Below are 24,424 nucleotides of genomic sequence, written 5' to 3'. Positions count from 1 at the left end.
CAAGACAGGAAGTACATTGAGAGAGACGAAGAAGAAAAAACATGTCAGTCGTCACTCATCTGAAGGCAAGATCAACTTGAAGCAAGCTTGAGTCTATGCCTTATAAACATAAGTATAGTTGAAGGAATTATGTAATTAGCAAGTTATTTAATGGAAAGTTAAAGGTTTGAATGAAGATACTCGAGTGGCTAAGAGTATGAACTCTGGAGCCAGAGTGAGAATTCTGGTTCACCCTCTACGAGCCGAGTAATCTCTGTCAAATTACTTAACCTCTCTGGTACCCTGATTTCTTCATCTGTACAGTTGGGGTAATTAACACTACCTACCTCAAAGGGATGTTATGAAGATTAAATAATTTAATACAGGGGTCCTCAACCCCCTGGCCATGGACCGCTATGGGTCCGTGGCCTGTTAGGAACCTGGCCCACAGCAAGAGGTGAGCGGCAGGAGAGCCAGCGAAGCTTCATCTGTATTTACAGCCGCTCCCCATCAATCGCATTACTGCCTGAGCTCCGCCTCCTGTCAGCATTATGGTGAGTTGTATAATTATTTCGTTATATATTACAATGTAATAATAATAGAAATAAAGTGTACAATAAATGTAATGTGCTTGAATCATGCTGAAACCATCCCCCCTCCCTGGTCTGTGGAAAAATTGTCTTTCATGAAACTGGTCCCTGGTGCCAAAAAGGTTGGGGACCTCTGGGTTAATAGATTTAAGATTCACGTACTAAAAACAGCACGTGGCACACAGTAAGTACAACATAAAAATGTTTGCTATTTTTAATTTAGGAAGCAAGATTTCTTGCTATTTATGCAGCATCAATCATAGTGTATCCATCATTTTTTTTGGCTGAATAGCCTTGGTTTCTTTGTCGGTAAAATGAGGATATTTATAATTGTGGCAGAAATGATGGATGTATCTAAGTGAACAATGACAGGCCAGGTATAAGCACTGGGTTGTTCACTTATACATTCTATATGATTGGCTATGGAGTCACAAAAGCTGTATATTATATTACTTTGTATTACACATTATACGCCTTCATTAACTATATACACGCATGTGTGTGCAGCTTGTGTGCATGTCTGTGTGTGGGCAGGAGGCATGCACACCTTTGGCAAGGGTATTGCTAGATGAGACTAAATTTGATCCAAAATTGTGAAAAGAGCCCAGATCTATATCAAGCAATTCCGGAGACTTTTCAGCAAAAACTTTAAGAGCTGTCAGTACTTAGACCGGAGGAGACCCAACAATTTAGCGGTGTGTCAAGATATTTTGATTTTAATTTTATTGGCCCCTTGAATTAAGACAAGTTTTCTGGAAACCAAACTTTCCTTACGGGCAAAACAGTCTTCCACGTACCTTTTCAATTAACTCGTAGCTCTCCTCCAGTTTCAGCAGCCTGTTCTGCACGGACGTGGATGCCCGCTGATAGACCGCTCGCCACTCCTGAAAGTCGTTCTCTGAAATCTCAGCCACGGCAAAACACAAAGTTCTTAACCCTGAAAAAAGGAAGCATACACCCCCCCACCACAACATCAAATAAGATTCTGTTCAGAAGTCTGACACTCCATTTTTTTTTTTTTTTTTCCCCAGAAGACAGTGATATTTATCTGGTGCTCAGGATATTTACAGTTAGGTAGAATGATGCTGCAGCCACTCTGAAAGCAGTTTGGTAATTTCTAGAAATGTTAAACATAAATATATGACCCAGCAATTTCACTCCCAGCCATCTACCTAAGAGAAATGAAATCATATATCCACACAAAGACTTGTAGGTAAATGTTCATTAGCAGCACCCTTCACACCAGACCCCAAAAGGAAACAGTCCAAATGTCCATCAACTGGTGAAGAGATAAACAAAAACTGGTGTATCCATACAACAGAATACTCTTGAACAATGAAAAAGAATGGAGTAGTGATGCATACTGCAGCATAGATGACCTCCAAAACCATTACGTTAAGTGGAAGAAGCCAGACACAGAAGATGCCATATTGTAGAATTTCATTAAAAGAAAAGTCCAGAAAAGGTAAATTTATAGTGACAAATAGTAGGTTAATTTTCCTGGGGGGTTGGAGTGTGGGTAAGGGGTGCCTGCAAACAGCATGAAGTTTCATTTTGGGGTGAAAGAAGTGGTTTAAATTTGGATTGACACTTCCATTTTTATTTAACGAAGTCTCATTTCGAAAACACTGATTCAGTTCAAACAACATGTTGAAATCTGATTCAAGTTCGATGGAACCTTAGTGTCCAATTCCCCAGCTCTTTTAATCCACCTCCATGCCTCGAGTAACTTTTCTAAAATCTGAACGAATCTTATCAGGTTATTCCTTTGCTTGAAGTCTTTTAATCGTTCCCCAGGATGAAGTCCAAACCTCGGAGTCTGGCTCAGTCACCACATATCAATTGCCTTCCACCTCATTCTCTGCCATTCACTTCCCATGGTAGGGTCTTTGCACAATCTGGTCATTTTTTTCTCCATTCCACCCTCTCCCAATCTCCCTCCGCTGCCTGCCTTGCATCTACTTTAAGACTCAGTTCTTAAAACCATCTCTTTGAAGCATCTTCCTCTCACCCAGACCCCAAAGGCAGAAATCCCCAACACTCCTGTGGTACGAATGACAATGTTTCATATTGTTTTTCTTGTGATCTCCTACATTAGCTTGAAGCTCCTGAAGGGCAGGGTCCCGGAGTTCTTCATACCTGTAACTCCAGTGCTGAACACAGTGGCTTCACAGATGCTTATGAAGTAAGGAAGAGAGGGGCCCCAGTGGGGTCTACTGGGAGAGCCACCTTCCTCTAACTGCGATATATGGTTGTATATGCTCTTTTACCACTGTGAATCTGTAGTATAAAGAGTCTAAAAAACTGAGGGACAGTGACCAAAAAAAGAATACCCAACAGAAACACCCTGGGAAAACAATCACAGCTGATGTTTGAAGTGACCTACTTCTAGGGCTCAATGCCTGTCAATTTTATAATTCACTTGGAGGCTACCCTCAGCCAGAAAAAAGTTGATGAGCTGGAACAAGGAAGAGGCAGAAGCATTTGCCAGCCATGATAAATGCAGTTAACTAGGTTCCCAAGAAGACAATGTCCTCGCTCAAGGTCATTTAGCTCTCAGAACAATTAGGTGCTAGCGATCTCAAGTCAAATAAAATATGGCTGGGACCATGTCAGAAAAAGAAGCAAAGAAGAGGGGCTTCCCTGGTGGCGCAGTGGTTAAGAATCTGCCTGCCATCAAAAAGAGTCATGTATCACAATGTTCACTGCAGCTCTATTTACAATAGCCAGGACATGGAAGCAACCTAAGTGTCCATCGACAGATGAATGGATAAAGAAGATGTGGCACGTATATACAATGGAATATTACTCAGCCATAAAAAGAAACGAAATTGAGTTATTTGTAGTGAGGTGGATGGACCTAGAGTCTGTCATACAGAGTGAAGTAAGTCAGAAAGAGAAAAACAAATACTGTATGCTAACGCATATATATAGAATCTAAAAAAAAAAATGGTTCTGAAGAACCTAGGGGCAGGACAGGAATAAAGATGCAGACAAAGAGAATGGACTTGAGAACACGGGGAGGGGGAAGGGTAAGCTGGGACGAAGTGAGAGAGTGGCATGGACATATATACCAAATGTAAAATAGGTAGCTAGTGGGAAGCAGCTGCATAGCACAGGGAGATCAGCTTGGTGCTTTGTGACCACCTAGAGGGGCGGGATAGGGAGGGTGGGAGGGAGATGCAAGAGGGAGGCGATATGGGGATATATGTATATGTATAGCTGATTCACTTTGTTATAAAACAGAAACTAACACACCATTGTAAAGCAATTATACTCCAATAAAGATGTTAGGGAAAAAAAATCCGCCTGCCAATGCAGGGGACACGGGTTCAAGCCCTGGTCTGGGAGGATCCCACATGCCACGGAGCCGCTGGACCCGTGAGTCAAAACTACTGAGCCTGTGCTCTAGAGCCTGTGTGCCACAACTACTGAAGCCCGCGTGCCTAGAGCCTGTGCTCCGCAACAAGAGAAGCCACCGCAATGAGAAGCCTGCACACCGCAGTGAAGAGTGGCCCCCGCTCGCCGCAACTAGAGAGGGCCGTGCATAGCAGCGAAGACCCAACACAGCCAAAAAAAAAAAAAAAAAAAAAAGAAGAAGCAAAGAAGATAGGACATAAAGTGGCCAGAGGACTCCATCTTCCAAGAAAGGAGTTGGGTTGTTCCCTGCCGGATCACTTAGAGTAGAACTGAAATCTTTGGGCCATATTAGGACATGTTTTTCTCTTCTGGAAACCTGGCTGGGAACTTACCCTGGGGTAGCCATGGTGCACAAATGCTTCTCACCTGGGGCCAGAGAGAAAGGGGTGGAGGTGGAGGTCAAGCCAATTGGAATGTGTCCAGGAGCTGGAATATCTTTAACATCACAACCAGAGAGGAGAAAGATGCTCCCCTAACCCTCCTCAAAAAAGGAACCTGTGCTGTGTGCTGGGTAGGTTGTACCTGCCAAGCCCCTCTGAAGTTGCGCCTCATGGAATCTGAACTCTACAGACGTGTGGGTCTTCATGCTCTTCCATTTTTGGAGGAGAAATGGGAGAAGGTTCTTCATGTTCCTGCTTTTCAAAGCCTAGTGCTTTTAAAAACATTCCTATCTTTCTGCAGCTTGGATTAAGAGGAAAAGGATTGGATCAGAGGTCAGGCTTGGTGCCACTGGCAACAGTTCCAGCAGAAGCAGACAAGAGTGAAAACTTGGATGGGAGATTCAGATACGGCGCTGGCCCCTTTTGTTAAGTTTAGAGATAAGATTCTATAAATTCCTGTAGGAACTGACCCTAATGCGTAACAACTCTCACTTCCTTTCAACTCATCTAGATCATCTCCCTAGACTACATTTCAGTAGAACAGAGATAGAACTAAGCATGTTTGCCACGGATTCTCAGGTCTCACACAGAGCCTGGCAGGTGGTAGGGGCTTAATAAAAAGTTCTGAGTTGACACTAAGTTGAATAACTATTTTAATAGTTACAGAGCTTTATTTATTTCTTCTCCTCTTTCTTAAGATTAGAATACCCAGTTCTTCGACTCTTGTTTCTTTCCTTCTGCATTGCTTGAGCTATAAAGCATTTAAACTGTAAACAGAGAGAGGTCTGGCCATCGGCTGGGGGGTATCACATGACCAGTGACCCACACTCTCCAGCTGCCCAGGGCTGCCATGTGGGGAGTGTCTCCTTGCTTCCTTCTCTGCCCAGGTCCAAGGCTGTGGGTGGCGCAGGCCAGACCAGGAAGCAGCCTGGCACCTCCTGAGTGGCAACCCAGTAGCCCGCTTCCATCTTTTCCTCAGAACCTGCCCCTCTTTCTTGGCAGAGAGGCAGGGCCCAACTTCCTCTACAGTAACTTAGTTTCTGCGCACTTTCCACTGATCTCAGAGGTGCCCGTGAGGTGCAGAGTAGGAAGGGACAGAGCTGCTGAGGGAGCAGGGCTGAGAAGTCCCTCACACCCTCCAGCATGGCCTTTGAGCCAGGCCTTAGGGACCATGCCTGTCACTTGCGGGTGCCCTCTGTTACCATTTGCGTGTTTGAAGAAAGTCTGGGGGCTTCCCTGGTGGCGCAGTGGTTGAGAGTCTGCCTGCTAATGCAGGGGACATGGGTTCGAGCCCTGGTCTGGGAAGATCCCACTTGCCGTGGAGCAACTGGGCCCGTGAGCCACAACTACTGAGCCTGCGCGTCTGGAGCCTGTGCTCCGCTACAAGAGAGGCCGCGATAGTGAGAGGCCCGCGCACCACGATGAAGAGTGGCCCCCGCTTGCCGCAACTGGAGAAAGCCCTCGCACAGAAACGAAGACCCAACACAGCCATAAATAAATAAATAAATAAATTAATTAAAAATTAAAAAAAAAAGAAGAAAGTCTGAAATCCTGGAAAAAAAAAACCCAACTGTAAGCAGTATCTATCCTAAAAAGCAAACAGATTTATAGGCCCTACATCCCCTAAAACGTGGGGACAAAGTCTCTCAAAATTTTAATAAATACAGGAGAGCGAAATAAAAATAATGGGTGGGAACAGCATAGAGTATAATCTAAATTATCAACATTTATTTTCATCTTACTTTAGGAATCTCTAAGTAAAATAATAAGAATGATCCTGTAAGATATTAGTAGCATATGATTTCATTTTATTTTACTCATGCTTTATTGCCATACTACACTCACCTTCTGTAGCAAACTGCTCTAAATGTTTTAGGGTAATTTCTTTGTATTTTGAAGTCTCTGCCAGTCGGTCATAAATTACAGTGTCCTGGAAAACAAACAGAAGGTATAACACACTTAAACTAAGAATTCTGAGTTTAATAAAGTTGATGTTGGCAACATTATTAGCAGCAAATGAGTATTAAAAAAATCACTTTTACCATTAGTGTTGAAGCACAAAATATTTTTCCCTAATAACACTGTTTCCCTTATGACACTAAGAAATAAGGTTCTAGTCCCATATTTTCATCTTTCTCCTTTCTGAATAAATCCATAGTTACTGCAATGTTCAAAACCTCATATTCTATCAATACTTCGCCTACCTGTGATGTGCTGCAATATCTCCCCCAACCCCTGAAGATTTTGCAGAACAATGCAGTGTTCATAGGTGCTATAAGGAAGAATGGTCCAGGACTCAAAGAGTTTGGGAAATGCTGGGCAAAACAAAGCTAAAGAGCTTGCCCTCCTGCAATACTTCTCAGAGCCTTTAAAACGCTAATGCGCATGGTGGTTCCAAGGGGGCGGTATGGTACATGCCCCAAACTTACTACTGAACCTTTTAGAGGTTAGGGCATCTTCATGGGATTGGTGCTCACCAAAGAACAAACTCTGAGAAACACAGGTCTAAATTCATGGAGTGGGCTGGTGGGTAGAGCAGGGAGGATCTTGGACAAACCTAGCATTGCCTTACAGATGAATATTTCTGATTGTGTCACCTTAGCTTTACGACTCAATTTATTTAGTCTGTAAAATTAAATTACCGGATTATCTTTAAAGTCCCTTTCAGCTTTAACTTCAAGCATCAGTACGCTTCTCTAATTTTTGCCCCTTTGTAAATTGCCTATTGTTCCTTTAGTCGTTCTTCAGCTTGGGTTTAATGTTTTAGGAATTTTAGTATTTGGCCTTCATGGTTTTATTAGACCAGGAAAAAATAAATCATTTACCTGCAATTACTTTCTCAGTGGCATTACTCATTTTGGGGTCTCCAGTCTCAGGGCTGAGATTTGGAAGCAGACTAATAGAGTATGATTTAGAACCCTTGAGAGAAACAGAACTTAGTGACCTCAGAACAGATGGAATATTCCAGGCTCCAATTATGAATTTCTCTTCATTTTTCAGTGGTGGAATGGGAAGAGGGGCAAAGCAAAAGGAAATGATAATTTCCCCTCATGGCTCCTTTCTGAGAACGAAAGGTATAACTTACAAACTATTTTTCTGAGAGGCTAATGAAATTTTCCATGAAATTAAAATAGGCCATTTTAAAATTAAGAAAATCTTAAAAAAAATTAAAGTCATGAAAACAAAAGTGATAAGTAATAAAGCTAGGGAGATTAAATTCTGCAATGTTGTTAAGCATTCTAGTGGAAGAAACTGATGATCAGACTAGGAGAATTTTCTACCCTCTTTATAGTATCAAGGAAAGCAGGGGACAGAATGTGGCCTTCTGCATGAACTGCATAGTGTGTTTTAAATGACAATCACAACTGGCCATGCTTATGTGTGAAAAATAAATACATACAGATACCTTTTCACCCAAAGTAACTTTCATTTATTCAGAGGGCCACATCAAGTATTTGATACATTGTTAGGAACCAAAAAAGGTTTCTTCACAAGAACTAAAGCATGTGCATCTCCTGGGATCAGACCTTGAACCTACTGAGTCTACCTTTACATAAAATCCTAAATGGATTTACGTATCTGGTGTCTTAGCCCTTGGCAAGGTAAAAGTGGAAAATCATGGTGGGGTGATGCTGCTGGAGTGGCATGCACTGTCAGATTACAGTCACGTACGTGAAGAGCCTAGGCTTCATGGCTAAGAATTTATCTTCGGTAAATTTTCATACAAAGCATTGTTTTCCTGTTTATCTTTTAGTCTGAAGTTCCAATGCTGCTCTGTCCCTCACCTACAGTGCCTTGCACAGGGCAAGTATTCAAAAAATATGTGTGAAATGAATAAAGCACTGATGTAATTCTCAGTTATCCCCAAATTTCACTTATATGGAATACCACATTATACAGTAAAGCCAAATAAAGAAGAGCTACACAATGAAATTCAAGAATCAATAATAATAAAGTATCACGTAGGAAAAAAAAAAGGTCTTATATAATTACTTAGCTAAGCACTGTAATTTATACTGATGTCATGCAGATAATCTTGCTATAAATTAGCCAGTTACTAATCATCACGGAATCTGCCCTTGTTGTCCAGTTAAACACCAAGTTGAGGTTGATCTGCTGCATGAAGCTGGGGTTGGAATATTTGCTAAAGACATTATACACATCTATATTTAAATATAGACAAACATTTACTGTGTTCATGTGTGCCATTCAGAATTATCTGCACTTTGCCTCTGCCGTGGTGGTGAACGGCTAGAAATAACTAATTTCAGATGTGGTCTTTTTTTGCATATGGCACAGAATTTCATTTAGGGGGCACTTAATTTGAAAAATTTCAGTCACTTTAAGGTCCCTAAAGCATTAAGTGTATTACTCAAGTTTCTAATTTCTCTCTTGAATATAAATATTGGAGTAGGATTATTTTCTTGAATAAATTAAAGTTTTATTTGTGTAAATGTAACTTTCCCTAAGTTGGCTACTACTGCAGACATAACTTGTGTATTGTGTACCTTTCCTTCTTTTTCACTTAAAAATTAACAAAGCAAGACAACCCAATTACTGAAAATCTGGAAAAAAGCAAGAAAAATAAGTCATCCATATACACACACACACACACACACACACACACACACACACCATTTCTTTGTGTGATATTTTAAATGAACTCTTCAATACTATCTTCCAATTCACTAACTCCACCCTCACCCCTCCAACTCTATCTAGAGCTTATTTCATTTGTTGATGTTTTTTCTTAAATTTATTTATGAATTCTAATTTATCTTACATGTAACCTATTCTCCCCTCCCCCCAAAATTTCTTTTTGATTAAAAATAACTGTAGTTTCTTTATCATGTTGAGCTCTAAATATCCTCTGACAGAACAGTTTACACAAATGATTTCATCTGGGGTGAGTTCATGCTCCAGTTGTTTACATGTTCGTTCTCTCTTCGACATGAGATTTCCTCATGTGTCTCCAAGTTTTGCTCTTGCTCTTTCCTTCCTCACGTGCATTTCAATCTAGTGGTTTTCTGTACTATCCAGTAGGGGCTTGCACGAGCTTTCCTCAGCTCTTCTCCTGGTTAGGAAGTTTACCACTATCTTAGGTTTTAAAGAGGGGAGGCTGGCTCCTATCTGCATTTTATAGAAAGCACTATTTGTGCCCATTGTCCCACAGAAACCAAACTCCAGACATTGCTCCCTGATTCCAAACCCAGGGCCTGGAACTCCTACCCGTCTCAGCTCAAGACTTCAGTTCAGTGTACCACCTTGACTTTCTATTCCTATTTTGGTCTACCTCTGTTTTCTCTTTATACTATATCCATCACTGCCATGATTTTGGAATAAAGGAGATACATCAAACTATGAACAGACAATACCATGTTGACTAGAAAATATTCTTGAAGACTTCTTAATTGCCTTTCATTACTAAGGTATTCTGTTGCACTTGTCACTGTTGATTATTCACTCTGCCGAGGAATCAACGGATTCCTCAGGCTTTCCTCCAAATTTCAATGTCCTTCCTGGATCCTCTACTTTTCACATTTAGCCCTCCTCTCTTTTCATGCATTATTTTCTCCATATGAGATCTCATCAATCCCCTGCTTTTAGTTTCCAGCTACACTTTTAACTCCTATATCAGCACCCCATATATCTTCCCCTGTGAAATGCAGGTGCCTTTGCCCTTATGGCCCAGATGTAGCTCCCAACCCTTTATCTTAGTAAGTGGTATCACTTAGTCTATTTAGTTAGCTAAACAGAAATCTGATAATAATCCTAGATCATCTTTTCCCTCATCACCCACATGTAATCAATTACTAAGTCCTAAATCTCTGTCCTCTTAATCCTCTCTGCAATTGTCTGTTGTAAGGTTTTGATCCTTATCAACTTTTTCTTGGACTGTAGTCAACAGCTTCAACTGCTAACTCTCTATACACCTCTTTTCTGCTTTAAATCACCTTCTAAATGGCATCAGAATGATCCAGAAAGAAAGAACAAGTTCTCGAGCATGAAAAGACCCATGACTTAACCCATGCTCACCTTTCTAACCTCACATTCTGCTATTCCCTGCCAAACTGCATGTAGTTCTCAAATGCACCTTGCTGTTTTACATGTTTATGCCTTTTTAGTATTCAACCACATATCATAGCTAATTTGGGAGTGGCAATAAGCAAGTTAATGTATGCAAACTATCTCCATGATTATTCAAAAAAGAAGTCCAATGTTTTTATTTTTTATTCACTGCTTTAATGCCCCAAACAAAGTTTCTAGCTGGATTACTCAAAACTAAGAAAAGAGGATGTGGACTGTAGTTAAACTGGACACATACAAACCGTTTAAAGTGGGAGGTCTTAAGGGCTCTCTTTATTACTTTATCACTTAATGTTACCACTGGGAGGTGGAAGATCTTTACAATATATTTTAATATTGTATCCTAATCTTCTCTTTATATATATTTCCCTGAGTAGTCTTAAGCTCCTGACAAGTTTTGAGTCTTATCTTCCTAACCCCCAAATCCAGTTGGAAGTCTAGTAGATAAAATGCACACAGCAAACAAATGTTAGATGTTTGAATCAACAACCAAACGAATTCTAAAACTACATTCACGAGACATCATGAAGTAATTCTACCAAAATTCTTTAAAACCAAGGCATTCAAAGATTACATTTCAATGCTTTAAAACCAAGGCACTGAAAAACATTCTCAACAGGAATTCAAATAATAAACTTGGGTTTCTTGGTAAGTTCAGTTTCCAAGTTCCATGTAATAAAGCAAGATTGGTGATTATAGTTGAAATTGGAAAGTTCCAAGTTGGTAAGTTACCTGACTACTCCAACTATACTAGGTACCTGGAAAGGATAATTCAGAAAGGAAATATTAACTAATTTTAAGAATTAGGAAAAAAAAGGCCCTGGGCAGTAGATTTCTTATATTTCCATGAGTGTAAACATATTTTAACTAGAAAAATTCAGTTAGAATGACTATTTTGTCAATATAACCTGCCAATATACCACAGCCAACCAATAGTTAGAAATTCTGTTATAATTAAAACAATGCAAATACAATACAAATAGCAATCACCACATGAAGAAATTATAGCAGTAACTGTGATCCATTTTTCCCCCCATTTCTACGGCCTTTAAAAAATTAGATTCAAACTGGTATAGGTCACTACATTTCTAATTCAATTTTAAAATATTTTCTGTATTTAACTGGCTTCTAACGTATTTCTAAACAACAAACCTCAAATATTATGTACCAAACATTGAATTATATAAATAACCTAGGCCAAACTTTTTCAAAGCACCAAATTTACCCAGAAGGAATTCCATATTTCACCAGAAGAGGCTGAACACTATTACTATAAAACACTACCCAAAGTGGACGTCAGCAGCTTCAGGCTAAACATCTGTGTTACATTTCCGTAGCAGAATGCTTAACGTATCCATTATAAACCATCGTAAATCAAAACTGTAAAAGACAAAAATAAAAACTTACGGCTCCTTTGCAGTAAAGTCGTAACTTCCCGGATGGAGTGCGAACAATCACTGACATTCTTTTTCTAGCGCTGAAAGAAAGAGGTTTTCCACAATGTGTCATCGTAGTGAGAAGATACACCTATTTGTTTGTCACGTCTCACATATTTTAATACTCACAGTGAAAAAATAAATTTGACCAAATTATGAGGCCGATCCTTCCACATACACAAACCATCCCCTGGGTGTATAGTTGAGTCCTTTGAAAGTTACATTATGTTTTTTAAGGCACGAGGGTACCATCTGCTTCCCTAGAGGAATAATTTACAAAATAGCTCCCTAGAAACCTGCAAGAGTTAGTATCCACCAGGATAAAGGAGAGTTCTAGTTCAATGTTTTCAGATTTAAAAAATATTTAAGCCAGTATCTTTTTCAATGAATTATTAAAAAGAGAAATGATAATCAATTTTTTTTTGATATTCAAACATGGTTGATTTATTGTACTTCAAAGAAATTATCTTTCTTTTTTGTCTATATGAACTTTTATAACTTTTTTTTTCACACACACACACACTGTATTTTATTTTTACAAGAGATAAATAAACTGACACCAAGCATTGTAAATGGATGACCACAACAAAAGCAACAATGATTGCAATTACCAAACATGAAACACACTCATACTATGTCATAATATTGACATTCAGTCCAGTAATCCTCCACTGTAACAGCTCCTTTACTTTGCAGTGAAAATTGATTTGTATATTTTTTGCCTGAGTCCTTGTGGGATTTTTTTTTTTTTATTCAAACAGAAAGTCAATTTTAAGTACACATCCAATCACACATAAAGGCAAATACTAGAACTTTAAAAACCCACTTAAGCCTTCACGACTATCATTTTTCAATGATTACTAGCAAACCACTGGCATCATGTAAAAAACCTAATTTATATTGCAAACTCTAGTTAATGAGCACAAACAATTTAACATTATGTTGGCAGTATAGACAGATAAAAATTGTTAGTCAAACATACAACATCTTTTAATGCATTAGCAAAGAGACTGCAAGTAACAATGAACAGAGTAAACAGGTATGGCATTGCACAGGATAAGCCTCACTTGGAACCAAGTGTGTATAAGCATTCTCTCCAGAAACCAGAGGTAAAAAAGACTTCTCAAGTGTCTGCATCTATTTGTGTTACCTTATAATGTTCTGTGGCTAAAAAACTGAGATGAGTCCAATATAGCAGTTAGATTTGGTGTCATAGCATACAGCTGGAGTTTCCTTCAGAAGTGTCTAGGAATATTTAGTTCTCTCTTTCTCCATCTCTAATCCCCACTGTATTAATATCTCTGATCTTCATTCCTGGCTTTAGGACTACATTTAATTGGGCCCCTTTTGTAATCACATCCAGGTATTCTATCTCAGCCCTTCATGATTCATGTCTCTCTTAATGCAGCTTTGATGGCATGGTCCCAAACTCATCAACTTTCTTGCTCTTTTCTTGTTCTGGCAAAACTCCCAAATCTTGGGTGAACAGGACCCCTTTCTGTGGTCCATCAGGGTAAGTGGACATTGCTGGAGAAAAGTCACCCAGCCAGAGATTAGTAAACACATGGTCCCAATGTCACTGGGTGCTCCATGCTGCCTCGTCATCTACGTTTCTCTAATAAGCTTGCTCTCTGTTTCCTCACAGGACTATAAGCACCTCTCCATCCCTCAAGTCTCCAATGTGCCCCTGTCATTCCAGACCCTCAGAATTTTTGCAGTCACCTTGACGGAAACCTCCAACAAGAAATCCCTATTCTTTCTGCCATTAAAACCTGCACATTTATCCACTGTGGACCATCCTCTGTCTCGTTTCTTGATACCATGGAAGGAACACTTCCTTTCGTATCAGAGACCTTCCTTTCATATGTGCTGTGAATCTTCTCTCACCCTGCGTTCCTGGTCTTCTCACTCCTACTAAAGTTGTGCTGCTCTCCCCTGAACTTGCATCTTCTCCTCCTGGAATGGTTCCTTCTCATCAGTACTGAAACAGTTCTAGTCTCTCTCCTGAGAAACTCACCCCAAACAACCCTCCCCGCTGAGCCACACGCATCCCTTTTCAACGCTCTACTCCCCTTCACAGCTCAACTTCTCAAAACAATTGCCATCCACAGTTCCCACTCACCTCCCCTGCATTCCCCAGTCACTCCCATCTTGCTTCTCTCTTCACCAGTTGTTGAATCTCTAAATCCAACGACTACTTTCAGCTTTGTCTTACCTAACCTTGCAGCAGTCTCTGACATAGATGACCACTCCCTCCCGGAAATTATCCTCTTCCCTTGGCTTTATGCTCTTACACTCTCTTTCTCTAATCACAGAGCAGTCTCTTTTGCTAATTCCTCTTTGCTAATCAACCCTTAGAGTTACTCGTAATCTTCAGCCTTTTTTGTTTCCCTTACTCTATTATTTTATATCCAGGAGATCCAACTCACGTTCATGGCTTTAAATACCATTTACAGGCCAATGGCTACCAAATTTATATTTCAGCCAGAGGCTTCTATGTGTCGGGCCTCTATAACCAGTTGCCTACCTGACATCTCTATGTATATATATCTCACTGGCATCTAAAACTTAACGATTCAAACATCTCATCCTCAGCATCTATCCTGTATCCACCATTTGTGTAAACAGTACCTCCATCTACCCAGTCACTCATGCCAGGAACCCTAGCCCCTCCCCCTCTTTTCTCCTGCCGCATCCAATTCATACCAATGGCCCCCTGACATCCCTGCAAAGGGTATCTGCATTCTATCAACTTCACTTTATTTTCTCTACCATCATCCTAGTCTAAACCACTCATGTCTTTCAGAGATTATTTTATTACCCACACATTCACTTCTCTCACTTTTGTCCTTAAGCCTCCCCCATCACAGCATCCTGAAAGAGCTGCTAACTTTGCTTTATTTTTCTTCACACACTTACCACTTACATAGTGTTTCTAAGTGTGTGTTCATAAACAAACATATCCAAATGTTAATTGATACACTATTTACAATATATTACAGACATAATACAAGTAGGCTTAGGAAAAACAGTCCCTTTGATGTGGGAAAAAGAAAAGATGGGAGATACACTTTGAGAATATTCTATGACAGTTAATCATCCAACTTCTTCTTATGCATTTTCGTTTGAGCCTTTCAGTGCATACAAGTGAAAAAAAACACAATGTTTAAATAATAAATTAGATCCCATTACTTTTGATATTAACCACTGGCATGTGGTCACTCCTAACCAAGACAGCAACAAATGTTGGCACAGAAAAGAAAATGCCTCTTTTAGTTAGTGTACAGACTTGCCTTATGTAGGAAAAAGTTCAAGAAAAAAAGTGGACACTTCTTTCCTTGAACAGCAGCATTACGTCCTGGTTATGGCCTTGAAGATATTTTTAAGTGTCCTCTGAATGAGGACACAATCTTTAAAAACCCTCTTGTCTGTAGCTGAGGCCATTTTGCCCCAAGAATGTAGGTTAGTTGGGAAACTACATAGTCATGTGGGAATAAAGAGCCAAAAACTCATAGAGATATCACTGATCATAATGGAAGGCCTCTCTTATTTGACCTTAAGAAATAAAGTACGTAAAATAATCTTTTTGCTTTCTGCCCTTGCCTACTACATGGGAACTGGTTTTATACCTAACAGAGAGATGGGTATGGTTTCTGAAATCCCCAAGACAATTAGATGTTATAATGAACACATAATTAGAATGGTGGGTTCCTGACTCTGATTCATTTTCATGCTACATAAATCTTGGCACCTCTAAGTATAATGATGTTTCCAGATCACTGTCTTGGTCCTATACCCCCTACGGTTGTGATGCAGACAGTTATGTTCAAAAATATTTTTATATTGCCTCTAGGAGTCATGCCTTACAAGACTCTGAAGAGTGCTGTTTATGATTTACTTACAGATATGACAATTAAAAATTGCACTGAAGACTTTAATTTAATATTTGGTATAAATAAATTTAGTTAAATAAAAATGGAAGGAAATTTATGTCATACATAACAAACCACAGAGCAGATGTTTTACCTGGTGAACTCCAAGACATTGAGCAATTCGTATCTTTCTTCCTGCCCCAGCTATGAAGAAAAGGAAAACTTGATTACATAGAGTTGGCATCTTTGGCTTCTTGGAAATAAACCCTAGTCATGAAATTTTAATGTAAAAAAATGTCAACACAAACAAATTGTCCCTTCTGAAATACATCATCTTTAATTGAACTTACTAACTTTTCAAGTTAAGATGGAAGATTGAACATACACATTTAATTTTCATCCTTCCCAAAGCCCCATCAAAACTACAAAAAAAAAAAAAAACAAAACACTTAAGAAAGAAACTTGCAATGGCAGGAAAATAAGAGAAGAGAAAATAGCACGAAAAATGTGGAAACCAGAAAACAGATCAGTGAGAAACGCATCCTTAGCAGATACAAGAAGTTTCAAAGCCTGCAGTAGCCATGGGAAAAGCTGAGAACCAACACGATTTGTACCACATAATCCCTAAGAGGCTCAAGGAAGTGGAATAGCAGGTAGCTCTAGAACTGGGAGGAAAGAGAGGGGCCTAAAATGGGAGGACTGGGAAAGAGCTACTAGAAAAGCAGCTCTGGGCACTGGCTCTTCCTGCATACTGGCAGAAGACCGAGGCTTTGCTCTACAGAGGGTAAAACAGAGGCTCTTTCATTTAGAAGTCGACTGGCACACTTGAAGATACAGCACTGTTATCACATTTGTACTAGAGGCTAAGCCCCAATGCCCCCAACCCACTCGGCCCCTTACCTTCTGGCAGCTAGACCTTTCCCAGGTGGAAATCAGAAAATGAATCTCTGGGGAATTCACAAGCCCAAGAGAAGCCCTAAAGGTACAGACAACCATGACTTCCCAAAGGAATCCCACCAGACCACCCCACAGTGGAGCCCAATGTCGACAAATACCCTCATGCTCAGAACTGCCAAACCAGCTTTCAAGTTCTGCACTCTTAACCATGAGAAAAACCAAAGATTAACAGATATTCAAGGACAGCTATCAACATGGATCACAGATACCCAAAACAAACAGATAAGAGCAATTTGGAGGAAAGAGAATTCAAAGAGAAAACATCCGTGTCGGCCTGTGGAGTGTCAGGCTCTGGGTTTCTTGATGGACATGAGGGGCTGGTGGACAGGTCCTGGATGCCTCTTCCCTCCATTTCAACACCAGAATGAACCGGTCTGTCATATGCTTTCTACGGGCATTTTCTGTTGTCTCATTGGAACTGGATTACTGTGGCTTCCTGGTGGCATCAAACTTTTTGCAGTGTTTTATACCTTTGGAAATATTGCTGCACTCTCCAGCATATGCTTTTTAATGGCATTCGTGAAGCAAATGAAGAAAATGTTTGAAACAAAAAGATGGCTTGTACAACTGTTAAGTTTTTGTGATGATTATTTATGTCCTGTGTGCTGCTGTTTGGTGGCATAGGAGGAGACTGGCCTTACTATTCTGCATTTTGAAGCTCTTGTCAAAGATCTGGCATAGTCTATTATACATCCCATATGCAAGTGTTGCAGTAATTAAATGCTGTTCTTTTCTCCTAAGTGGAGAATGGGAAACTCTGGAAGAGAACATTGAAAGTTGATATTTAATTTTTGGTGAAGTATCATTTTCCCATTGCAATAATCAAAACAACGATAATGACAGCTTAAGACCATTTTATATTCCAGTAAAAACCATATGCTTATTTAAATTGTTAAATGCTTGTAATTGTTTAAAAAAGAAAACGTCAAAAAACTATCATTATTCCTCCCAGAGAAGAACCATAAGTACAACACCTGTGAAACAAGAACAGGGTACTATTAAAATAAAGAAATATTGAAAAAACAATAAAAGCTTCTAGAAACTAAAAACATGATAGCAGAAATGAAAAGAAAATCAACAGAAGTCTGAGAAGATAAAATGGAGGAAAACTTCCAAAAAGTAGAACAAAAAGGCAAAGACATGAAGAGCAGGACAGAAAAGTTAAAAGATGTGTTCAAGAATTCTAAAAAGAGAGAGCAGAGGAAAAAGAGGGAAGGAAAATGAATAGACTCATTCAAGAAAATTTTCCAGAATGGAAGGATATTGATTTCCAAATGGAAAAGTGTCCACTCAGTGCTCAGTACAATGGGTTAAAATATTCCCACTAAGGACACTGTCATGAAATTTCAGAACTCTTGGGACAAAGAACATCCCACAACCTTCCAGAGAGAGAGGGGTGGGCAAGTCACAAAGACTGGAGTCACAGTGGCTTCTGACTTCTCAATTAGGTGTACTGGAAGCCAGGAGACAAAGGAACAGTCAAAATTCTTCAGGAAACTGATTTCCACCCTGGAGTTCTACATTCAGCCAGACTACCAATTAAGTAGAAATATAGGATAAAAAATGTTTAGACTTGAAAGGACTAAAGAAAACAAAATAAAAAAGCAAATAACTTTCCATGCACCTTTTCTCAAGGAGCCAATAAAGAATGTGTTCCACGATAACAAGAGTAAGCCAAGAACAAAGAAAATATGGGATTCAGGAAACAGAAAATCTAACACAGAGGAGAGGTAAAGAAAGTCCCCAGGGAGACAGGAAAGCGATTCCTCCTGACAACCACGAGTAAGACTGAACTGTCCACCAGGGCAGCTTGGAGCCCTGAGTCAGGAGCTAGGTTTACTGAAGGCTGTCACTACTGTGACTTCTGCTTCTCTAATAACACCTTTTCAATAGGATGAAATTGACAGAAAATGTGTTCTATCAACACCAGCGAGTTTACTAAGAAAGAAGTTTTGACTTACAGGAAATAGAAAGTCCAAAACAGGAGACAATCAAAAGGAATTCCAAGTGCCAGAGAAGCAGGCAAAACTAGCCCAGACCAAGGAGAATGGAGGACTTCTGGAGGGATGTCTCAGGGAAACAACTACCCACTGGCAGATTATCTGGTGTAACTGTACCAATAAAAGTGCACTAAGAAGGTATGGAACAATTAGTAGTAGGTAGAAAATCAAGCAATTGGAAAAAAGACAAGAGATTCATCTTTAGAAAATAAAGAAAAAAATTTATTTTCAGGAGATAATTTTGTATCTGGGAAGACAATATTAAAAAAAAGAAAATAGGGACTTCCCTGGTGGTGCAGTGGTTAAGAATCCACCTGCCAATGCAGGGGACACGGGTTTGAGCCCTGGTTCAGGAAGATACCACATGTCGCGGAGCAACTAAGCCCGTGCACCACAGCTACTGAGCCTGCGCTCTAGATCCTGCGAGCCACAACTACTGAGCCCATGTGCCACAACTACTGAAGCCCACTGGCCACAACTACTGAAGCCCAGGCGCCTAGAGCCCGTGCTCCACAAGAGAAGCCACCACAATGAGAAGCCCGTGCACCACAACGAAGAGTAGCCCCCACCCGCCACAACTAGAGAAAGCCTGTGCGCAGCAACGAAGACCCAACGCAGCCAAAAATTAAAAAAAAAAAAAAGAGTATGCATTCCTCTGTGTCTGACTTTTTTTTTTTCCAGTATAATGTTTCTGAGATTTATTAAGGCTGTTGATGAATCGATATTTTACTCTTTTCTATTGTTTAGCTATTCCATTGTATATTACAATTTGTTCATCCATTTGCCTAGTAATGGATATTTGATTTGTTTCTAGTTTTTGGCTACTCTGAATACAGCTGCTATGAACATTCCGTGACACATCTCTCTGTGGACATATGCTTTCACTTCTCCTGGTTAAGTATGAGTGCAACTGCTGGGCTGGGTACATGTTTACCTGTGTTGGAAAACTCTAAAAGGATTTCCAAAGGGATTGTACCATCTTACACGTCTACTAGCAAAAACAGGTGATCTACTTGCTCTGCATTTTCATTCACATTCGGTCCTGCCAATATTTTTAATTTTACCTTTTTTGGTGGGTATGCAGTAGTATCTCATTGAGACTTTAATTTGCATTTCCCTGATGACTGATGATGTGTTTTCATGTGCTCACTGGCCATCTGTATATCTTCTTTTGTGAAATGTTTGTTCAAGTCTTTTGCCCATTTAAAAATCTGGGTCCAAATACTTGTTTAACCAAATATTGTAATATAATTATAATACTATTGGGAAGGGATGGTGAGTCAAGAGAAATAACTCCTCATTTAATATAATTGAATAGAAAGTCAGTAGATATGTCTAAAATTGAAGAATCAAAACATATATCATTCATCAAACATTAAAAAATATATATAAGATGTGTAAATGTCCAAAGAAATAGCTAAAAGAATAGAAAGTTTTTGCTTCTGGAGAGGAGAACTAGAGTTGGGAACCTCTATTCTATTTTGAGCTTTTATGGTACTATTTTACCTTTGAAGCTATGCATATGTATTACTTTGATTAAAAAACAGACTTAAAAATAAATAACTTACTGAATCTATAATCACTGAGTCAGGTGTTCTTCCAGTGAAAACAAAATTCAGTTGCTTGGCTGCTCTGACCAAGGCTCCTTCATCTGTTTTAGGAAAACAGGACAAAGCAAACATACAGTGAAAAAAAATTACGCCAAATACGAAAGACATTACTGCAATCCAATTTTCTGCTTAATTTAAAAAAGAATTAAAATTCTTTTTATTCTGGCTCCTTTTACTGAAATCCACATCTTTTAAAATTATATGACAATGCCAAAGCAATGAGTAGAATGATCTTAAGAATGTGAGACACGTATAGACCCCAGAGTCACATTTCTGAAGACTAAGTCTCACTGTTAGCCAAACATACCTAAGAAGGATAATTAAATATACCCCTTGGTCCAGCATATTCTCTAGAAAACTTTTCTCAAAATGAATGACGCATAAAAAAAAGAGGAAATCCTACATTTGCCAACAACATGGGATAGACATGAAGGCATTATGCTAAGTGAAGCAAGCCAGACAGAGAGAGAAAAATACTGTATGATCTCACTTATATGTGAGATCTAAAGGGAAAAAAAAGAAAACAAACCCCAAACTCATAGAAAAAGAGATCAGATGTGGTTATCAGAGGTGGAGGGTGGGAGAAGGGGGGAACTGGAGAAAGGTGATCGAAAGGTTCAAATTTCCAGTTATAAGATAAATAAGTACTAGGGATACAGTGATATATGTCAATTATTTCTTAATAAAACTGGAAAAATTGAATGGCACAAAATTGTCTTCTTAAGTTTTATCCTTTTCCTCCTAAAATGTTTAATGTAGAAAAACTAATACTATTAATGTTGAGGGGTCAATTTAAATGGATATAAATGAACTGATGCTTTGTTGTATTATATATTATTTACTTACATCACCCTGCTACATCAGACCTTCTTGTTTCTGAGGGAAGGGTGTGGGATAAAACATTCACATAGTCTCTATCTTAATGATACGAGATGTATCTTACGGTTTTTAGGAATTTGGTACATTCTACAAGGTCACAGGTGCTGGTTTATAATACAGTTTAAAACACTTATTAAAAAAGTTCCCCAAAGTGTGTTCATTCTTTCCTGAAATCTTACAATCATCAAATTGACTATTTACCCAATTTTTCATTGAAAATAAGCCTAAGTATTAAATAATGATAACTGTGCTAATACATATTTTATGGAATCCCTTCAAATGTGTAAAACTTTTCTCATCCAAATAAATACACAACGAACTCCCTGATTATCATTTCCAAGAGAAGCAAAATTGGTATTCTAAAATGCGCACTATTTAAGCAAACAGATCTTCCTTTTCCTGTCTGCTTATGTGCAAAAACAGTTTATGACTAACAGTTTATTCTTAGTTATTTATAAAGAAGGGAGAATTTACTGTGTATATATAAAGTACCATTTTTTTTACTTGTGTGAATTTTGTTATTCAAATTTCCATGTAATTTATGTCATATAACAAATGTTACACAGTTATATATTTTTAAATATATATATATTTAATTTTGAAAGCCAAGGTTTATCAAATTAGTAAATAAAATTTGTAATCTGAAAAACATAACTTGTTTATTTTACTTCTTCAAATTAAATTTTTCTGAACAATCTCAAATTTCAGAACAATTTTCCACCAAGAAATACATCACAATTGCTTCATTTGTACCTGGAGATGCTGCCTGGTAAATAATCTTATCACCTTCCCACTCTGGTACTGCTGTGTGACAAACTGCCATCATTGTAAGAAATTCACATATTATAGGTGCAGTTGGCTGTAAGAAATAAACACATAATTTAGCCATTTTCGTTTAAACATTTGACACTAATGATAGTAATACTACTTCATGCATATTTACTAAGAGTGCAGCTGTTAAATATTGAAGGTGTGGAAGTCAAGAAGCCAACAACTATTATGAAGAAAAAATATTTTTAACTAAAATCATTCATTCTTGCACCCTCTCATTCCTTTTCTAAACATTTATATAAGACCACTTTGTCTTGTTAAATAGAAACAGTACAGCGAAAAAGGCAGATATGGTTGAATCTTGTTATTAAGGACAGGAGAGAAATTCTAAAATTGTTCATTTACCTGGTTCTAATTCCTGATCAGATCTAAATTTTAGGCATCTACTCTTACTGTGGTTCCACTACTTTGGGTTGGGCTGACGATGGCAGGGGATTCCTCTGTAAGGTTTGTCCTCTCCTTTTGCAAAAATGGCAACCTTAACCTGATACACGTTTTACTAAATAAAAAAGGATTGATTGAGAAGTCCTTTGTACAATGGACTCTCATGGCCTGAGGAAGACAAGATCCTTTCTGCAAGAAAGCAGTCAGATTTTTAAAATTAAACATCTTCTTGTCTGGTTCCTGATGAAGAAAAATGTCATTCGAATTAATAAAGGAAAAATATTCCTCTATGCTCTTGGACCAAAAAAGTGAAATGACTGGAAAGGTAAATCAGAATATTATTTGAAAAAAAAAACTGTGTTAAGCCTCGAAGAGCAGACAAAACAGACAAGGTCCCTGATATGTGAAGCTTTGACTAGTGGGGAAAACAGAACATAGATAAATAGTACACTAGTATTATTTATTTATAGTGTGAAAAGGGCTACAAAGGATAGAATGTGCAAATATCATATAATATGATATAGGCCAGTCTGTGGTTGTTCTCATGACAATGTGATCTTTAAGCTGCTGAAGTTTTAGCCTCATGAAGAACTGAGCACAGTTTCCCATCAAGCAGGAATCACACATGACTGAAAAGGTCCTAAAGGAAGAAAGAATGAAGTGTGTTTGAGAAAATAAAAGAAAGCCAGTGTAGCCTGAGGAGAAAGAAAGGAAGGGTAGCTCCAAGCGAGGCTGATGACTTAGGCAGGGGCTGGACCATGTAACTTTGTAAGGTGAGAGGGAAGCCCTCTGGCATGGTTTTAAACAGGAGAGTGATGGGACTTGATTTACATTTGCATCATTCCAGCTGCCATGTGCAACAAGAACTGGAGGGGGGTAAAAACGGAAACAAGGAGAATGGTTAGGAGGCTGCTGTAATTCACCTGGAGGATACCAGTAGTCTGGACTGGGGTAGAGAAAGTGAGAATGAAGTGAAGAAGACATTTAGGATATATCACAGAAAGTCATATTGACAAGGGCTTAGTGACTCATTACAGATCTGAAGATGGAGGGGAAGGAGGTATCAAAAGCAACCCTAAGTTCCTAGAATGAGTAATAAGACAGTTAGTTGATGGTGCAATTTACTGAACCTGAGAACACAAGAGGGAAGAGGTGGGCCTAGGTCTAGATTTTGTTCATCTGGAAGTTCATGCTTTGTTGAAGGCAAAAATAACCACATGAACACATTGCTAGGGCCCTGCCCAGGGGCAGAGGTGGTAAGTGCATCAGTGCTAGGAATGGACTAGGTTTTGGGGTGATGAGCATGAGTTCAAGTTCTGACACATTGAGCTTGAAGTGATTGTGAGAAAAAATTGGAGGTTTAAACTTAGGAGACCATATCATTTGATCGGATGGAATTTTCATTAAGTATCGGTAACTTCATAAGTGGAATGTTCACATTGGGTGGCAGATGTCCGAAGTTCTTATTGTATAGATTTAGCACCGGCCTATAATTCTGAGCAGGAAATTCATTTCTATAGATGTTTTGAAATTGTTAACAATGAGTCGTTTCATACAAATAGAGTTCTAGAATTAATATATAATATTTTTAAAAAACAGAATGTTGATTAATGACAATTGGTAAAACTAAATTTCTAACAACCATGAATTCATGTTGGCCAAGTAAAAAGAATTTAGCGATAATAGATTTTGCTAATTATTAGAAATGATCATGAAACTAAAAAAAGGAATATTTAAACATGGAAGATAATTCAGAGAAACACTCATTAGTTTTCATTTATTAATGAAAAGATAATAGTATTATGTTGCTTACATGATTATTTTGGAGGTTTTCCAGCAATGATGAATCACTAAATGTTTTTTCATCTCCAAACTGTGAGCTCTGCCTAAAGCGGAAAAAAAATGGAGCAAACTTGGTTCATTTATACAAGCCCACTGATCTGTTTGTAAGTTATGTTTTTTTTTTAAATTTTTGAATTTTATTTTATTTATTTTTTTA

The 24,424-nt window shown here is 38.6% G+C and overlaps 1 protein-coding gene across 4 annotated transcripts in view; it reads right to left on the bottom strand.

The window, feature by feature from the left end:
* The window catches only part of ATP8A1 (ATPase phospholipid transporting 8A1), a 239,586-nt gene that overhangs the window by 115,347 nt on the left and 99,815 nt on the right, over positions 1 to 24,424 (bottom strand). For all 4 annotated transcript variants that reach the window (XM_059923073.1, XM_059923074.1, XM_059923072.1 and 1 more), the window contains 7 exons: positions 24,239 to 24,311; positions 21,964 to 22,069; positions 20,290 to 20,372; positions 15,919 to 15,968; positions 11,864 to 11,933; positions 6,215 to 6,299; positions 1,367 to 1,506 (listed from right to left, as the gene is read on the bottom strand). In XM_059923073.1, the coding sequence (XP_059779056.1) occupies positions 1,367 to 1,506; positions 6,215 to 6,299; positions 11,864 to 11,933; positions 15,919 to 15,968; positions 20,290 to 20,372; positions 21,964 to 22,069; positions 24,239 to 24,311 (607 nt within the window). The remainder of the gene's footprint in view (positions 1 to 1,366; positions 1,507 to 6,214; positions 6,300 to 11,863; positions 11,934 to 15,918; positions 15,969 to 20,289; positions 20,373 to 21,963; positions 22,070 to 24,238; positions 24,312 to 24,424) is intronic.

The sequence above is a fragment of the Balaenoptera ricei genome, chromosome 5 (genome assembly GCF_028023285.1).
Source record: "Balaenoptera ricei isolate mBalRic1 chromosome 5, mBalRic1.hap2, whole genome shotgun sequence".
Lineage (NCBI taxonomy): Eukaryota > Metazoa > Chordata > Mammalia > Artiodactyla > Balaenopteridae > Balaenoptera > Balaenoptera ricei.
Note: the sequence above shows the minus strand (reverse complement) of the source record. Positions and strands in the feature narration are given on the sequence as shown.